We start from the raw sequence: 18,734 nt of genomic DNA, 5'->3' as shown, positions 1-18,734 counted from the left end.
GTGTAATTACATGTTTACTGTCTGTTTCTCTTATTTAACTGGAAGCTCTATGAGGGCAGAGACTACGATTGTCTTCCTAACTATTTTATCTGCAGCACCAAACTCCCATGTCTAACTGACAGAAAGACTACAATATGTTACAATTGGTACTGATATGAAGAGATGTCCATTACATAATAGGTATTTTTTTTAAAAAGTCAATAAACTATAGACACAGTATAACTTCATTTTTGTGAGAAAAAAATTCTATGGTGGGGACTTCCCAGGTGGCACAGTGGTTAAGAATCCACGTGCCAATGCAGGGGACACGAGTTCGATCCCTGGTCCGGGAAGATCCCACATGCCGTGGAGCAACTAAGCCTGTGCGCCACAACTACTGAGCCTGCGCTCTAGAGCCCACGAGCCACAACTACTGAGCCCGCGTGCCACAACTAGTGAAGCCCACGCGCCTAGAGCCTGTGCTCCGCAACAAGAGAAGCTACCACAATGAGAAGCCCACGCACGGCAAAGAAGAGTAGCCCCCACTCGCCACAACTAGAGAAAGCCCGCACACAGCGATGAAGACCCAACGCAGCCAAAATGAAATAAATTAAAAAAAAAAATTCTATGGTGAACATACCTAAAGATTATTTCTGGGGGTGAGAGTATGAGAGACTTTCATTTTCTTTTTACCCATTTCTGTATTACTTTTGATAATCATAAAACACAGATGATAAACCTTTTTCTTTTTGGCCACACCACACGGCTTGTGGGATCTTAGTTCCCTGACCAGGGATCGAACCTGGGCCCTCGGCAGTGAAAGTGCAGAGTGCTAACCACTGGACCGCCAGGGAATTCCCAGGTAAACCTTTTTTTTTGAGGTATAGTTGATTTATAATATTATATTAGTTTCAGGTGTATAATGTAGTGATTCAAACTTTTTATAGATTATACTCCACCTATGGTCAATTAATCTATGACAAAGGAGGCAAGAATATACATTGGAGAAACGACAGTCTCTTCAATAAGTGGTGCTGGGAAAACTGGACAGCTACATGTAAAAGAATGAAATTAGAACATTTTCTAACACCATACACAAAAATAAACTCAAAATGGATTAAAGGCCTCAGTGTAAGACCAGATACTACAAAACTCTTAGAGGAAAACATAGGCAGAACATTCTTTGACATAAATCACAGCAAGATCTTTTTGGATCCACCTCCTGCAGTAATAAAAATAAAAACAAAAATAAACAAATGGGACCCAATTAAACTTAAAAGCTTTTGCATAGCAAAGGAAACCATAAACAAAGAAAGCCCACAGAATGGGAGAAAATATTTGCAAACAAAGTGACAGAAAAGGGATTCATTTCCAAAATATACAAAACAGCTCATGCAGCTCAATATCAAAAAAAACAAACAACCCAATCAAAAAATGGGCAGAAGATCTAACTAGACATTTCTCCAAAGAAGACATACAGATGGCCAAAAAGCACATGAAAAGATGCTCAACATCACTAATTATTAGAGAAATGCAAATCAAAACTACAATGAGGTATCACCTCACACCGGTCAGAATGGCCATCATCAGAAAGTCTACAAACAATAAATGCTGGAGAGGGTGTGGAGAAAAGGGAACCCTCCTGCACTGTTGGTGGGAATGTAAATTGGTACAGCCACTATGGAGAACAGTATGGAGGTTCCTTAAAAAAACTAAAAGAACTACCATATGATCCAGCAATCCCACTTCTCTGGGCATATATCTGGAGAAAACCATACTTTGAAAAGATACATGCACCCCAATGTTCATACCAGCACTACTCACAATAGCCAAGACACGGAAGCAACCTAAATGCCCATCGAGAGAGGAATGGATAAAGAAGATGTGGTACATATATACAATGGAATATTACTCAGTCATAAAAAAAGAATGAAATATTGCCATTTGCAGCGACATGGACGGACCTAGAGGTTATCATACTAAGTGAAGTAAGTCAGACAGGCAAAGACAAATATCACATGCTATCACTTACATGTGGAACCTAAAAACAAGGATACAAATGAACTTATTTACAAAAGAGAAACATACTCACAGACTTCGAAAACAAACTTACGGTTACCAAAGGGGAAAGGTAGGGGGGGAGGGATAAATTAGGAGTTTGGGATTATCATATACACACTACTATATATAAAATAGATAATCAACAAGGACCTACTGTATAGCACAGGGAACTCTACTCAATATTGAGTAATAACCTATATGGGAAAAGAATCTGAAAAAGAATGGATATATGTATAACTGAATCACTTTGCTGTACACCTGTAAAACCAACATGCTTTTGTAAATCAACTATACTCCAATATAAAATAAAAATTAAATTAAAGTTATTATAAAATAGTGGCTATATTCCCCATGCTGTACAATATATCCTTGTAGCTTATTTATTTTATACAGAGTAGTTTGTACCTCTTAATTCCTTACCCCTATCTTGCCTCTCCCCACTTCCCTCTCCCCGCTGGTAACCACTAATTTGTTCTCTATATCTGTGCTACAGAGATTAAATACAGATATAGAGATTAAAAACAGATAAACCATTTTTAAAATCACAATAAGGTCTCTGCTACCTATAACTCTGAAGTTATATTTTCTGGTTAACTATAGGTTTAGTACTACTTTAAGCAAGAAAACAGATATTTTAATCATTTTGGATGAGAACATTTCTAAAATACATATTTTTGTGCCTTCTTCAATGGCACTTAATGCTCGATAAGTTTCTTTCTTTAATAAATAGGGTCAGTTACCATCTTTACTATTCTTTAATACATTCAAGGCTTTTCAAATGGATTGCAAGTGAGCCATAATATTGGTTCCCCTCTCAGCCTTCAAGGCAACAGGGTAGGGCCCAGAGAAACCAGAACCCTGGGCCAGTCTCTTTTGGCCATCAGCTGCCTCATCAGTTTACCCCAGGGTTCAGTGCAAATAATACCACGTTCTGTATGTCACAACATGAGAAGAAGTTGAAAGCACTGCCATGTGAAATGGTTGTGCAATGTGTGAGTCCTTTTTTATCATTTTCCTGATTCCTCTCTTGCAATCAGAGTATTATCTGACATTCTTATGTGCTGATTTACATGTCAGTTTGCTGCTTCTATTTTGCTCTGAGATCAGATACCAGATGACCAGATTTTTAGAAATTATGTAAGAAGTAAGTATAAAGGCTTTGAATAAACCTGAGGAGCTTTTCTTTTAAAAAATAATGAGCTTTAGTGCATGGAGCAGGTGACATCTTTCCTGGATGTCTATATGTCTCCTGAATAATTCTAATTCTCCGGCTCCTGATAGTTGCCATTGCTCGAAGGCCAAGGTCCAGATAGCTGAGGTGTTATCATATACCTCCACTGTGGGCATACCTGCTGTAAAAAATCTCAATGCTTTCTTTGCTATACTTGCCACACTAGGAAAAGATCAGACTTGAGTGGAGAACTCATTTTAGGCCTTAGACTGAATTACTGCCAATTAAGTGACTTGTGTATAATCAACCAAAACCTACATGTCCACCACTGTGCTAGATTTTTATAGGGGAAAAAGAAGAATGGCGTGATCAAAATCCTTTTGCAACATATGGTCTAGTTGTTTAACATGTATTTATCTTATTTTTTAAAATCAGAAAACAGTTTAAGATAATATAAAATATAAACAGCAAATGCAAGTTATGTAGACAATAGGTGCCATTGAAATTGAGAACAGGAAAAACTTTACTATGAACTGGAGTAGTCAGGAAGAATCTCACGTAGTTGGGTTTAGAAAGAAATAGGATTTGGAGAGATGAGAAATGGAAAAAGCAACTTCAAGGACAATCATGTTCTTCTACCAACACTTCTGGCACCTACCATCAGAAAAATACAAGCATGATGCAAAATGTATTGATCATTTACTGTATGTCAGATGCTATAAAAATGACCAAGACAACCTCAAGGAACTCATAATCCATTGCCTGAGGGCAGGGAGTGGTAGTGGTGGAGGGACATATAAACTGGACAGAATATAGATTTAAAATATGGCAGCTCTCATATATATATATATATATTTTTTTCTTTTAAATAAAAGCCTGAAATGAAGAAAAGGGATGTACTGTAACTCACGTTTTCTGTTTTAACCTTCCACCATCAGTATCTGTTTGTTGAGACTGTAACTTCTCTTCATCATCTGACTGTGCTGCGTCATTACTACAAGAAGAAGTAGTCATTTTATAAGAAGCCATTTCCCCTACACTTCTCAAAAATCTGTATGTATACTTAGTATACAATTAGCTAATCAGTGTAAGAAAAAAATGTTAACATGCTTTATATAAGTTTAATTTAAATGATGACCCTGAGAATTTAAAGACCTGAAAGATCATAGAGTAGAATCTTTAAGCAAGGTGCAATGTACAAAATGCAAACGAATGCAATTTAGGAATTTATGAAAAACCTAACACAAACAAGGCTTTTTGCTGGGCAAAACATGCTGCACAGAAATGACACATTAACTTATAAATATCTCCCTCCTTACTTACCAGGCACATCATGTGAAAGTTTTGCTTTCACAGAAATTATTTCTTAGTTCTACATACATCTCACAGTAAAGTCAATCACCTCACTCTAAAGACACTTTCTGACCCTAAAAAGACAATATAATTATTTATAACATTTCTGATCCTTAAAGCAAGGTTTCAGAAGACCAGGTGTTTATCCCACATGGCTTTTTAGCTTCATGTGTTCTAATATTGTCTCTAGTATAATATTGGGCTGGCTGAAAAGTTCGTTCGGGTTTTCTGTAAGATGTTATAGCAAAACCCGAACAAACTTTTTGGCCAATCCAATATAAATCATTTTAAAAGAAGACAAACCAAATACTATGAGATTTAAGATATATATATATATTTTCCCCCAAGTAATTGTACAATCTTGAGAACAAAGCTGAATAAAGAAAATGTGACACACACACACACTCTCACAGAAGAATATTATTCAGCCATAAAAAGGAAGGAAATCCAGCCATTTGTGACAACATGGATGGACCTTGGGAGCATTAAGCTAAATGAAATAAATCAGACAGAGAAAGACAAATACTTTATGATATCACTTATATGTGGAATCTTAAAAAGCTCATTTTAAAAAAGAGAGAGAAAAAAGTTTAAGAATACATACATTAACTAACTCTAATTTTAATTCTAACTTTAAAAAAAGAAGACTGAATGAAACCAAATTAGGGACTCTCATAGTTCATAAACAGAGAACTTTTCACCACTCTGAATGAAATACTACAAATGATAAATAATAACATTAGGCCATACCTTACATATTCCTTAGTCCTTCTCATGATGTGTAGAGTGAGAGGATTAATACCTGTTGGCAGTTTCTCTTCTGCAAGACTCAAAGGTATTTCTTCTCCAGTATCCAGATTCTTAATCATTACACTGGCTAAAATTTCCTGAAGTAAAAAATAACACCGAGAGTACCTATAATTTAATTATCTTTTGGAATCTACAAAATCCTCAAAAATTCAAGCGAAGAACTTTCTAGATACATTCAGTACTATGTACAATTTAAACATTTTTAGTGAGATACAATTTCCACACCACAAAATGCACTCATTTAAAGCGTATAATTCAATGGTTCTGAGTACATTCACAGAGTTGTGCAATTATCACCATTATCTAAGTTTAGAACACTTCTACCTCCCCCAAAAGAAACCATATACCCATTAGCTGTCATGCCGTATTCCCCTCTCCTCCCAGTCCCTGGCAACCACGAATCTACTTTTTTCCTCTATGGATTTGCCTATTCTGGACATTTCATATAAATTAAATCATATAGTATGTAGTCTTTTGTGATTGGCTTCTTTCACTTAGCATCATGCTGTCAAGGTTCATCTATATTGCAGCATGTATCTCTTTCCTTTTAATTGCCAAAAAATAGTCCACATGGATGGATATACTACATTTATCCATTCATCGGTGTTGGACATTTGTGTTGTTTCCACACTTTCGCTAGTATGAACACCTATGTATATCTTTTGTGTGGATGTATGTTTTCCTTTCTCTTTGGTGTATACATAGGATTGGTATTGCTGGGTCATGGTAACTCGATGCTTAATATTTTGAGGAACTACCAAACTGTTTTCCAAAGTACAATAATTTTTTTAAAGGTACTGTTTAAAAGAAACAAAAATTAAGATTTTGCTTCAAAACTTCATTCTGAATAAATCGGCCAATAGATGTATACTAAATTTTAAGGTAAGAATTAAACATTGAGTCTGTATACACTGTACATAATCTAATATGTATAAAAACATATACCTATAATATCAAGTTTTTTTTAAGCCCACTTTCGATAAAACATAGGCCTTGCTTTCAATACACTTATTGCACCATATAATTATGTGAAAGGGCAAGTTTAAGTCAGAGTTCAAACTCCAGCATATTAAAAAAAAAAAAACTAAGACAATTTTCAATTTTCATTTTTTCCTCTACATTATGATTTTTTTGCCTAACAGCAATAAAGCTAATTTTTTAAAATCATGGTAAAATACATATAATACAAAATTTACCATTTTAACCACTTTTAATTGTATAGTTCAGCGGCATCAAGTACATTTACACTGTCGTGTAACCATCATCACCATTCATCTCTAGAATTTTTTCATCTTCTCATCATGACCTTTATATTTTATGTTTTCAAGAACAAAAAAATCTAATTATACCTCATCAGTAAGCTCTCTCCCAGAGCTGGATCTAGGTCTCTGAGGGCCCATCACTTCACCTGCTATTGTCTGCCCATCAGGTGCTTTTCCATTTTCCTGAAATTATAATTTTATAAACAGAAAGTAGACTGAATCAATTTCTATAAATATTCAATTATTCATTACCACACACAGTTCTAAAGAATTCCATAATACAGATAATGGAGCCTACTAAAAATTTAAATGGAGCACTCCATTTCAGTCTTTTATTATTCCCAGCATGCTGAAAAAAATTAGGTACCAAAAGTGTTGCTGCTCATGAAATAATGTCTGAGTAGTCTTGAAAGCAAATAAATGTTCTATTTGAACCTGGCCCAAAAGCAGTTCTCTACCAGTAAAATGCCAGCACTAATACTGCCATTAATCAGAGCTATACACATGGCTATCTTGAGGGTAGGGGTTGGCAAACTTTTTCTGTAGAGCCAGATAGTAAATATTTTAAGCTTTTTGCTTCATATATAGTGTCTGTTGCATATTCTTTTTTTAAAAACAACCCTTTAAAAATATAAAGACCATTTTTAGCTTGGGGACCCTACAAAATCAGGCCACTGTTGACCTCTGCTCTAAGGCTCTGAAAAGACTATAGTGTCTTTTTGTGTGTGTATGTGCTTTGAATTTTATTCCAAGTTCCAGTGGCCACAGAATCCTTGATTTTTAAAAAAAATTTTATTTTATATTGAAGTATAGTTGATTAACAATGTTGTGTTAGTTTCAGGTGTACAGCAAAGTGATTCAGTTATACATATACATGTATCTATTCTTTTCCAAGTTCTTTTCCCTTTTAGGTTATTACAGAATATTGAGCAGAATTCCCTGTGCTGTACAGTAGGTCCTTGTTGATTATCTATTTTATATATAGTAGTGTGTATACGTTAATCCCAAACTCCTAATTTATCCCTCCCCCCACCTTTCCCCTTTGGTAACCATAAGTTTGTTTTCCAAGTCTGTATGTTTCTGTTTTGTAAATAAGTTCATTTGTATCATTTTTTTTTTAGATTCTGATATCATATGATATTTGTCTTTCTCTGTCTGACTTACTTCGCTTAGTATGATAGTATCTCCCAGTCGGCTAACCTGCTCTAACCACAGCTACCACATAAGTAACCCCCTTGAATCCCAGAATTTGGCGGTGGTAGAAATTCATGTTATCAAGTCCTTTCTATTGCCTCATATATGGATATATAGCCTAGTGTATGAAGTTTTTTTTTCATGATTAGGAAAAGGAAATTATAAAAAATAAAAGTCCCCAATTTTGACCACTATAGGTCAGATAAATGAAGATTATAGTTGGTATTTATTAATAAATATTACATATAGCAGCATCTGTCACTTTTTGAATACCTACTACATGCCAGGTACTTGGCATACCCTAGCTCATTTCAACCTTGCAAGAAACCTTCAAGGAAGGTTTTCCCCTCATTTCATCAATGAGCCATCTCAGACTCAGATGTTAAATAGCTTGCCAGAATCAGCCAGCTACTTAAGTAGCAGAGCTAGACAAGGGATGTAAGGTAGCCAGGTTTTGGGGACAAGGAAATATTTGGCCTGGAGAAGAAAAGAAGGTTCAACAATCAACAAACCAAAACCAAAACCAAAACCAAAACCAAAACCAAAACCATCAACAAACCAGCCAGTTGCAGAAAGTTGAGAAAGCCTGTATCAAATATAACACAAATTCACCAACCTGGGCAGTAACTATTTTATCTCCACTGGTAGCACTTGCCAAATCAAGAGAAGGCTGAGAATCTTTGACTGTACTCTCTGAAGCCATGTTTGTAGTTAGGAGAGTATCAGATGTAATATTCTCTTTGGGAACTGCAATAATAATAACAACAACAACAACAACTAATATTTATATAAGACCTTATACATAGCTTGAAAAGTGCTTTAACCTTTATCTGGCTGATGCTTAGAACAATCCTCTGAGAAAAGTGGTTTTATTACTCTCGTTTTATATACGGGGAAACCAGGGTTCAAATATGTTAAATTCCTCAAGGCTACACAACTTACACATGAAGAGAACTAGGACTTGAATTCAAATCGTAAGTGTCCAAATCCTATGCTCTTTTCACTATGCCACACTGGCTCTCCAATGGTAACAGATTTGAAAGTCTGCTGAAATGTTTAATTACAGTAATGTAACAACACCAATGTAAACATTTTGACTTTCTATTACTAAAATAAGTTTTATAACTTGGTCATCAATGTGGTTATATACAGCAAAAACTGAAAAAAAAAATCAGAAAGTTCAACTCCAAAAACTCCCCACAAAAATAGCTATTTCTCAATGAATACTTGCCATCTAGATCAGGTGTCTTAAGAGCCTCAAACTCCAATTCGCTTTTCTTTTTTCTTGGTGGTGGAGCAGGTCGAGATGGAGGTGGGGGTCTAGGAGGCGGGAAATTAGTTGGAGGAGGTGGGCGTGCTGGAACAGGCTTCTTTGTACTAGCTACTATATCAGGTTCTGGAGTAAGCTGTCTTGGTGGTTTGGCAGGAGCAACTTCTTCCACAACAGCAAAATCTTTAGTAGATAAGGAGTGTGAGGACGCAGGTTCTAGAACATCACTTTCTTTGACTTCCACTGCTTCCTTGTTCAACACTTCTGTTTCAGTTTCAGGCACATTAAGCTGTTGTTCAGTTGAACTTATTTCAGTTAACTTAGTGGTTTCATCTACTGGCTTGTCACATGTGTCATCAGAAGGAAAACATTTTTTTGATTCTAATTCAGTTTCTTCAGATACATCCTGACTCTCTGCCTTTTGGGAATCTTCCTGCAGTACTTGATCTACGGCTAACAATCCAGGTATATTGCTAAGATCTGTTCCAGCCATGATAGGACTGGCAGTAGCCTGATCAGACTGTCCTTTTCCTTTGGAATCCAAAGAGTCATCTTCAAGCTGTAGTACTTTCTGACTCTCCTCAATAATACTTTCAATAATCTGATGAAAGGTTAAAAAGCAGTTGAAAAAAAACAGTGAAGCTATTTACAAGAACAAAATAACAGCTAATCATTTATATAGTACTTACTATGTGCCAGGCAATGTTCTTAACACTTCACGTATTTTAATCTTTACAACAACCTTGTAAGATAGCACTCTTACTATCATCATTATACAAATGAGGGAACTAAGGCACAGAGGGACCAAGTGATTTGTCCAAGGTCACAAAGCTAGTAAGTGGTGAAGCTGGCATAAAAGTAGGGAGTTTGGTTCCAGACACTGTACTCTTAACCATTATATAGGGAATCTGTGTTAGTACGTGTAATCACAAAAATTCAATCAACCCTGTAAAAGAAAGTTTAAACCTAAATTTACATTCAGATGCTTCATGTCATAGTTCATTTACATATTTATGCCAAGTTAGTTGCCTGCTGGTTTGAGCCTAGTTAACAAAACTATGAGAATAAAAACCACCTTGTACAAGATTTCAAGTTGTTCAGCTCTGAACTCAAGCCTGACATGGAAAGCCAGCAGATGCAGGGAGATTAATGTTCTTAAACAGGCTACATCTAATCCCCTGCTCTGCAGAGAGATGGCAGGACCATGAAGAGTTCAAATACCCAGCTCATCTTGCCTTTTTTCCCTTTTATTTCTTATCTACAGTTGAAAACTACAGGCAGGCTTTCTGCGTCTCCTACCAACATTTAGAAGAAAATATATTTTCTACCCAGTCCTGTTATTATTAACACAATAAATCTCCCAGCCCACTCACTTATCTTTCCACCACGGAGACATGGATGACTTCTGCTTTCTCAATTCTTTGGCTCCAGAAAGTTAACAGAATGTGTTATGGAACTATCTTGATGTGGTTTACTACAAATTCATGCCAAGTTGAACTGGATATTAAGCCGTTCAATAATATTCATCCCTGATTTCCCAGCATATTCTACATATTAATTTTTCTCAATCTTCAAATTTTTATCCTAGACCTACCTTACTTTTACCAGAGAAATATTAACTAGAGTCCACCTAATTTGTCAATTAGGTAGTTACTGAGCTCTGAGTATTTTAGCAATAACAGAAGCCAGATTACAGTACATTTACGAATGAATAAGAGGTGAAGACATAGGGACAGCCAGCACACTCTATGTTCTCAAAAAGCTTGGCTATATGTGGAAGAGGGTGCAAGAAAATGATCCAGCATTTTTATAAGCAGAGGGAAAGGAGCCAATGGAAAGGAAGATAACAAGTTCTGGAGAAGAAAGGAAAGAGGGTCTGCTGTGTATTAGACCCAGTACACACATTTGCCATTTAATCTTTACACAGGCCTTGTGAGGGAGCTAGATTATCTCCCTTCTACAAAAGCAGGAATCTGAGGTAAAGGCATTAAGTATTTCGCCCAAGGTCCCACAGCTAGTAAGCTACAAAGTCAAAACTGAAATCCGGGTTTTTCTCCAAAAAATCCAGTGTTCTTTATATTATATCATTCTACTTTGGACAGGAAAAAAAAAAAGAATACTAAATTCTCAGGAATGGCATGAAAAAGAGGTAAAAGATGAAAACAAGTTTGCAGGTGAGGGAAGTGAGAGATGATGAAAAGGACTGAATTCAGGCTTCTTAGCCTCTAACACCTACATGCAGTGGGAAGCAAGGTTATCTGATGAAAGTAAGCAGATGCAGGTGGGCACAGTGAGCATGAGGTGAATGTAAAGGTTTCAAATAATCACTATGCAGAGTGAAAAGGCCTATGCCATCAGAGGGCTTAAAACAAGGTTGAAAATCTTAAACCTTCTCTAATCCCTTACCTGAGGACAATCTCTTCCTCTTCTGAACTCCTATCACTCTTACTGTTCATTATAATATGAACTAGAATATAAATACAGAGTAGTACATGAGCTAGCTCTATATAAATATTTTCTCCACACCTGGAAAACAAGGCCCATGTTTTCTACCTCTTGATATGCCCCCATAGCACCTATTTACAGTACCTAGCCCTGTTTCCCCACCCCCGTTCCCTGCCGGGTTTCAGGAGGTAGCAAATGGGGAAAGAACAAGAGAACAGTGAGAATCAAGACTAACATAGAAAGGATCATGCTAAATGAACTGTTTGTTTCCTATCACCACCCTGCTTCAAAAAAATCATTGCTTTCACAGCGACTGTAAAATAAAAACCAGATGTTTTAGTATGACATCAGAGGCCTTCCCATAATCTGGCCCTAACTTTGGTCTCTAGACTCATCGTCAAACATTCTGCACATTCCTCATCTCCACGCCTTTGGTTATGCCTTTCCTCTTCCATCTCTGCCTGCCCAAATCTTATCCATTCATCAAGAACCAGTTCAGATGCTACATCCTCCTTCCCCATTCCTATCCTCAAGGAGAAAGTAAAGCCTCCCTTTGTGTTCTTATCAAGTTTGCAAGTTTATTTGAACACTTATTACACTCAGTTTTGTGTTTATCCAATTTTCTCCACTAAAATGTAAGTTACTGGGAACAGGGATTGTGTCCTGATCCAGGGTATAACCCCACAGCCTTTATCATTAATGTTGGATACTTAATTCACTAGAAAAGGCTAGAACTTAAAAAGTAATACCTAGAGTCTTAAGACTCACTCTATGGCTCCATAGTGTTTACTATTTTTTCAGCTTCTAAACTCTCCTTAAAAATCACTTTTTTTGGGCTACTAACTACACTTACCCATTTGTAATTTATCCCAAGAAAAAATTCTTAAAAAGGGAAAGAAAAGCTCTAGTGGAAAAACCGAAACTTCAAGTTTTCAACAATAAAAATGGCTAGATACATAATAATCCATTTGCTTGATGGAAGCTAATAGACCAAATGAAAACTGAGTATTAAAATCATGTAGAAATATGATGAAAATCAAAAAATGTTAAGAGGAAAAGGTAGAATATAAAATTCTGTCAGAAACAAAACAACACCATCACCAACAAAATTCTATCTACACTACAAATAGGCCAAAAAAAAAAAAAAAAAAAAAGCAAATGAGTGAGAACCAGAAGGGAATGCCAAAAAATCAAGACAGCTGTTTGTTTGTGTAGAATTGTGGGAAATTTCTGATTAAAAAAAAAAAGGGTACCACTCTTGTTAGCTCATTCATGCTGATACACAAAACCATTTTTCCCAAAAAGGAAATTTTTCTTTTTAAAGGAAAAAGTATGATCAATATTAAAATATGTAGTCCATTAATTTCTAAATTCCGTAAGGGTAGAACAATGAATCTACATTGGTGGTGATTTTGCCCAGTATCATTCCCCCAGACATTCAGTGATGTCTGGAGACATTTTTGGTTGTCAAGATGGGGTAGGGGTTGGTGGCGGGGGGGGGGGGGGCGGACGTTGACATCTAGTGAGTCAAAGCCAGGAATGCTGCTAAACAGTCTACAATGTACAGAACAATCTCTCCTTCCCCCCACAACAAAGAATTATTCACCCCAAAGGTGTTGCTGTTGAGAAACTCTGGGATAGAGGATGTGTCGTCGCATTGGTCTCTGGAAATCCACTCGCTAGAACAGTGCCTGGGGCACAGAAAACACTCAAAACTGGTATAAATGAAAAGACACACACCATTCTTTCTCCTTGGGTTTTATCCTGATACTGTGAACAACCCATTGCCAACATTTTTATCTTATGCTCAGTCTCTTCCAGTAAACCAAACCCTGAAGCTTCATATGATCAATTACTTAAAAGTTATCAAAGGTACTAGAAGAGTAATGACTTCTTGTAACCTCTAACTCCTCAAGACATTAGAATTTGCTGCACTGAGTTTTTCAGTACCTTTACTTCTTGGTACTAACCTCAAGAGTAGCTATAGCTTACTCTAATAAAAATACAAGTATAAAAAATAAAAACACATTATAAAACATTTTTCAAAATACTGATTCAAGGATAAATTACCAATTAGTTCAATTACAAAATGCCTTCTAAAAAGCCTGATGCGCCTTCAATCACAAATTCAACAGATTCAGGAACGTTTACTGAACATCCACCATGTACAGGGCACTATACTAAAAGAATATAAAAAATTTTCCACTTTAAATATACCATAAAAATATGACATCTGCTAAACTAATATTGACATTTTATCTTACAAACCTTTTTAGACACATCTTGCTTCAATTCTTGTACAGGGGACTCATTTCCAACTTTGTATGCAGAGTTCTCTGCTTCCTATTTTAAAAAGAAAAGAAACAAAGACCAAATATCTTTTCTTTAAAACTTTGTTTAAAATGGGTATAAATTAGAAATTATAGCATTAATAAATCAAAGGCCCATAAAGAGCTTAGATGTTTGTATACTGATAGATGCCCAGAGATTTTTATGCCAATTGGGACAATTTAATTTGCATAGGAAGGTTACCAATCAGCAATTTTTGATTTTTCTATTGTAATAGGATATTTTCCTTTACATGTACCCAACTTTTTAACATTAAAAAACTGTGCAGGAAGATAAGAACTACTAAGTACCTTTGTAGCTTAAAAAGATTAAGGACTTAAGCAAAGGGTTGAATTAGAATTGTTATTTTTTCCAAAGTATTGCTTCATAAATATGAATAAACACAAAAGTACATAATGAGGAAGACCATGTTCAGAGAATCATTTTCTTAAAAACTCTATAAGCTTTAGATAAAAGGAATCAAGATTTAACTGGTATTAAATGAAGTCTCCAAAACAGTAACAGATGAAAAAAATTAAACCCACCAAAAATACATATATATCTACGTATACATTCATATACACATACGTACATATATATATATATTTGGGAGGTTAGAGAAGGTAAAATGGATGCTGCATTTCTGTTGGAAAAAAAATTCGGGTAAAGTAAGATAATCATACATTTGCAAATCTTAACACAATATTCTTTTCCATCTTAAGTTTTCTTTACATTTATAGAAGTATAGCAATTTGAATGTACTACTAATACTGAGAAAAAAGCTTTTCATAATTCTTGGTGTACATCACAGAGCTTGTCAGAAAGTCACTATAACCATTTTTGACAGATAAGTGACCTAAGATACATAAGGATGTATGTATGTATTAAGGTAGCAATTATACAAGTATCAGGATAGGCTCCAATAATCTCTCTACTCCAGAGATTATTATAATGCTAAAGATTTAATGTGCTAGAGAAATTTCTGTAGGACTTCCAATATCTTCAAGCTGAAAAGTTGTTTCATTGAATTCCTCCCAGCATTTGGGAAATACTATCAATTCTTATATAGATTCTTCTAGAGAAAAGTTGTTTCATGGAATTTGAAGTATTAGATAAAATCTAAACTCTACCACAGCCCATGAGCACCTAACATGATATGGCTCCTGCCTACATCTTTGACATCTATATTTCTCACCTCCCTCTCCCATCACAACCACACAATTATACTTTGGCCAACTGGATGGTTCTTTACCATCCTTAGGGTCATAGCTCAGGCATTATTACATCAGAAAAGCCTTCCCTGACCACCCTGAAACAGCCATCTTGACAAGATGAGAGAGAATTCTTGAAAGCTGATGATAGTTAAGAACGGTTAATGCATATTAGAGAAACACCTTCAACTGTCCTACAAATTAACTGTATTTACCCAATTACCCTCCAATAACTGTTCATTAGTAGGGAAATCAGAAGCACTGTACCACCTTAATTCCATGGATATTTTCCCTAAGTTAACCTAAGAAAAATACATACTAATAATTCCTGTACCTCAATTTAATTTGTTTTAATACTTACAAAGATCACAGACCAAAACTGCCAAGCAATGATTAGGCTTCTATTTTATTTGGCTTTAACAAAACTCTCTTAGACTTTGAACTTCTGAAAGATATCAACTCCTATAAGGTAAACTGCTGTTAAGTCCTAGTTTTAAGGAGTGATATGGCACCTACCAGAGGATCTGATCTCTAGAGAGGTTAATTGGAAGATTTCTTAGTAAAACCTGATTTAGTATATATAGTCATCTATGATTCTCTCCTTAGTGAGCTTTAAGGTCCAGGTCCTTCCCCTAGCACCTCGATCAGGCTTTGAGGACAAAGCAATGGAAGCCAAGCATGTGCCTACAGACAACCAATGCCAACTTAGCTAGACTTGAGACAGTCCTCAATTATTACCTTTTTCTGGAGATGGGCTGCCCCATTACTGTAGCACAGTACCTACTAAATCCCAGCTTCCCACCATTAGGCCATTTCTCTAACTCCTACCTATCACAACCTCAGATACATGCTTTCTTAAAAGGTATGATAGAGCATGCAATTTCTAGCAATTCACACCACTGCTTCCCTCCCTCTGTATTGGATATTAGAGAGCCGTCTGTACCCTCCTCATAGTATTCAGTTATAAGAATTGAGCTTTTTAATTTTAATAAGCACATCCAACAAAAGACCCAGTTTCACAAATCATTTGAACAAAAGTGATCTACACTCAAAGAAATCTTCATTATTATCTACTAAAGAACATTAAGCTAAAAATGTTAGCTTACTAAAATGTTACTAAAAAATTCAGGTCACTTCTGGTTTTTAGTAATGAGGAAGTAACTGTGTAATGAGTAATGAGTAATTAACTGTGACTAAAGTGAAATTTTTAAAAATGTTTGAGATGTGACCGCCACTCTTTTTTGCTGAGAGAAAAAAAAAACAAGAAACAAAAACCAGGAAACAACTCTTAAATAGTTGTCATATGCATCCATCCATTCCTATCAACACCATCCCTCTGTTGGAGTCTCATGTCTTGACATTCTAACCTCTTAATAGCTCTCTCTGCACATAGTCTCTTTCCCCCGAACTTTCTTCCACCCTTCTACCACTTATCTTTTGTTAATTCCCCAGCAAAAAATCTTGTAAGACATATAAAAATTGACTTTAAATATCTTGCTTCAATATTTTAAAGCCCAGATTTCTTAACCTGACATTCAAGGCTTATGGAAATCTGGCCCCAATTTACTTTACCAACATTCCACCACTGAAATGTTTACATTAGTCACACCAGTCTTTCAATGCGCCCAGCAAATTCTTTGCCTTTGCATATTAATTAGTTCATACTATTACCTAACATACAATGCTTTCCCAATTTTTCTCTATCCACTTATGCAAATCTCTCCCAATTTTCAAAGCCTAACACAAGTTCTACCTCCTCCCGAAAAATCTTCTCTCCTATTCCAGGCAACAGTGCTCTCACGATTGCTCTATGTCCCCCTTCCTCCTCCAAACTCCCTGTAGTACTTAAGGTCTATTCTAGTCTACAAACATCAATACCTCATGTATCATCCCTTCTTATATATATGTATCTTTTCTGTGAGGTTGTAAAGTCATCAAAAATAGGAACTATATCAAACTTTTCTTTGGATTGCTTAAGGTATCAATAGATACGCTGTTATACACAATAAGCACTCAATAACCCATGTACATCCACATCATAGAATATTACTTAACGACAAAAAGGGATAAACCATTGACACATGCAACAACTTGGATGGATCTCAATCATTTGAGCCAACCTCAAAAGGTCACACACTATATGATTCCATTTATAGGACATTCTCAAATGACAAAATTATTGAGATGGAAAACAGATTAGTGGCTGGCTGCCTGGGGTTAGGGATGATGTGGGGAGGTGATGGGTGTGGCTTTATAAAGGAAGCTCTCTGTGGTGATAAACTAGATCTCATCTGGATTGTGGTGGTGGTTATACAAATATACACATGTAATAAAATGACACAGAACTATACACTCACACTGTACCACCGTCAAATTCTTGGTTTTGATATTGTACTATAATTAAGACATAACCACTGGGGAAAGTGGGTGAAGGATAACAGGACTTCTCTGTACTATCTTTGCAGCTTTCTGTGACTCTATAATTATTTCAAAATAAAAAGTAAAAAAGAACTATATCCAACTTCATATTTATTTACTAAATATGTACATTTTGTATCTAATTTTATTCAAGTTAAGGACAATCTATAATTACTGAGATAAAATAAATTCCCCAAACCTATTTGTTATAACCTAAAAATATCTTAAGATCTAAGCGGCTTTTAAAATCTACAAGCATAAACAGCAATAGTCTCTGGATAGGAGGACTGGGAAGTGGAAGGTGAAGAATGGGAGGGAAGCTACATTTTCAACCATCTTCTTTTCACACTGAGTGAATTTCAACCATGTCCATGAGTTGTTTTTTAAAATGGTTTTATTAAATAGTTAATATAAAAGAATTTTTATAAAATATAAGGAATAAAGAATTATGATATAACCTTTCTTAAGTACTCAGTTTAAGAAAAAGAACAGTATTACTATTAGCTTTCAAGTCTCTTGTATGTCCTTCTCCATTTCCATTACATTCTTTCCCCCTCAGAGATGACTGATATCCTAAACTTTGTATTTATCATTCCCTTGCTGTTCTTTATAGTTTTACTATGCTTGTGTCTCTGAACAATATATTCTCTAGTTTTGCACGCTTTTGGACTTAATATAAATGCAATCTTACTACATGTATTTTCCTGTGACTAGTTTTATTTCCCCCACTCAACACCATGGTGCTGAAATTCATCCATGTTATTGTGTATAACTAATTCATTCATAGCCACTGCTACAGAATATTCCATATGAACACACCACAATTTATCAAACAGATCAATATCCAATGTGTATAAACAGAAGGTAGGGACACTGAAACTGAAAAAAAAATACAGCATGTTTGAGATTATATATACATATGTACTGACGTACACACAAACACAACCATACACAAACATACACATATAGTATATATTCTATTTGATGTAAATAGTTCTGTTTGGTGATATTCTTGTATTTAAAATGGTTCTCATTGGCATAATGTCTCAATATCAAACTTCTTTGCTTCAATATAAGGCTAAGATTGATTTTTATATATAATTATGATACCAATACATGTGCCCATAAGAAGTATACAAGTGTTTTGGTTACTCCATATTTCTGTCATGCAAGTATTACTTTTTCAATTAAAAACACACACACACAAATACAAGTATTTTATAGTGTTCTTT

The 18,734-nt window shown here is 35.5% G+C and overlaps 1 protein-coding gene across 1 annotated transcript in view; it reads right to left on the bottom strand.

Moving 5' to 3' along the window:
- WDR44 (WD repeat domain 44) overlaps positions 1-18,734 on the bottom strand; it is an 80,831-nt gene that overhangs the window by 38,227 nt on the left and 23,870 nt on the right. The window contains exons 3-8 of the mRNA XM_082445501.1: positions 13,814-13,888; positions 9,062-9,701; positions 8,447-8,577; positions 6,724-6,819; positions 5,315-5,451; positions 4,122-4,205 (exon numbers count right to left, since the gene is read on the bottom strand). Of these exons, the coding sequence (XP_082301627.1) occupies positions 4,122-4,205; positions 5,315-5,451; positions 6,724-6,819; positions 8,447-8,577; positions 9,062-9,701; positions 13,814-13,888 (1,163 nt within the window). The remainder of the gene's footprint in view (positions 1-4,121; positions 4,206-5,314; positions 5,452-6,723; positions 6,820-8,446; positions 8,578-9,061; positions 9,702-13,813; positions 13,889-18,734) is intronic.

The sequence above is a fragment of the Balaenoptera physalus genome (assembly GCF_965194825.1).
Source record: "Balaenoptera physalus genome assembly, chromosome: X".
Taxonomy (NCBI): Eukaryota; Metazoa; Chordata; class Mammalia; order Artiodactyla; family Balaenopteridae; genus Balaenoptera; species Balaenoptera physalus.
The sequence above is the reverse complement of the archived record's forward strand: the minus strand, read 5'-3'. Positions and strand labels throughout refer to the sequence as shown.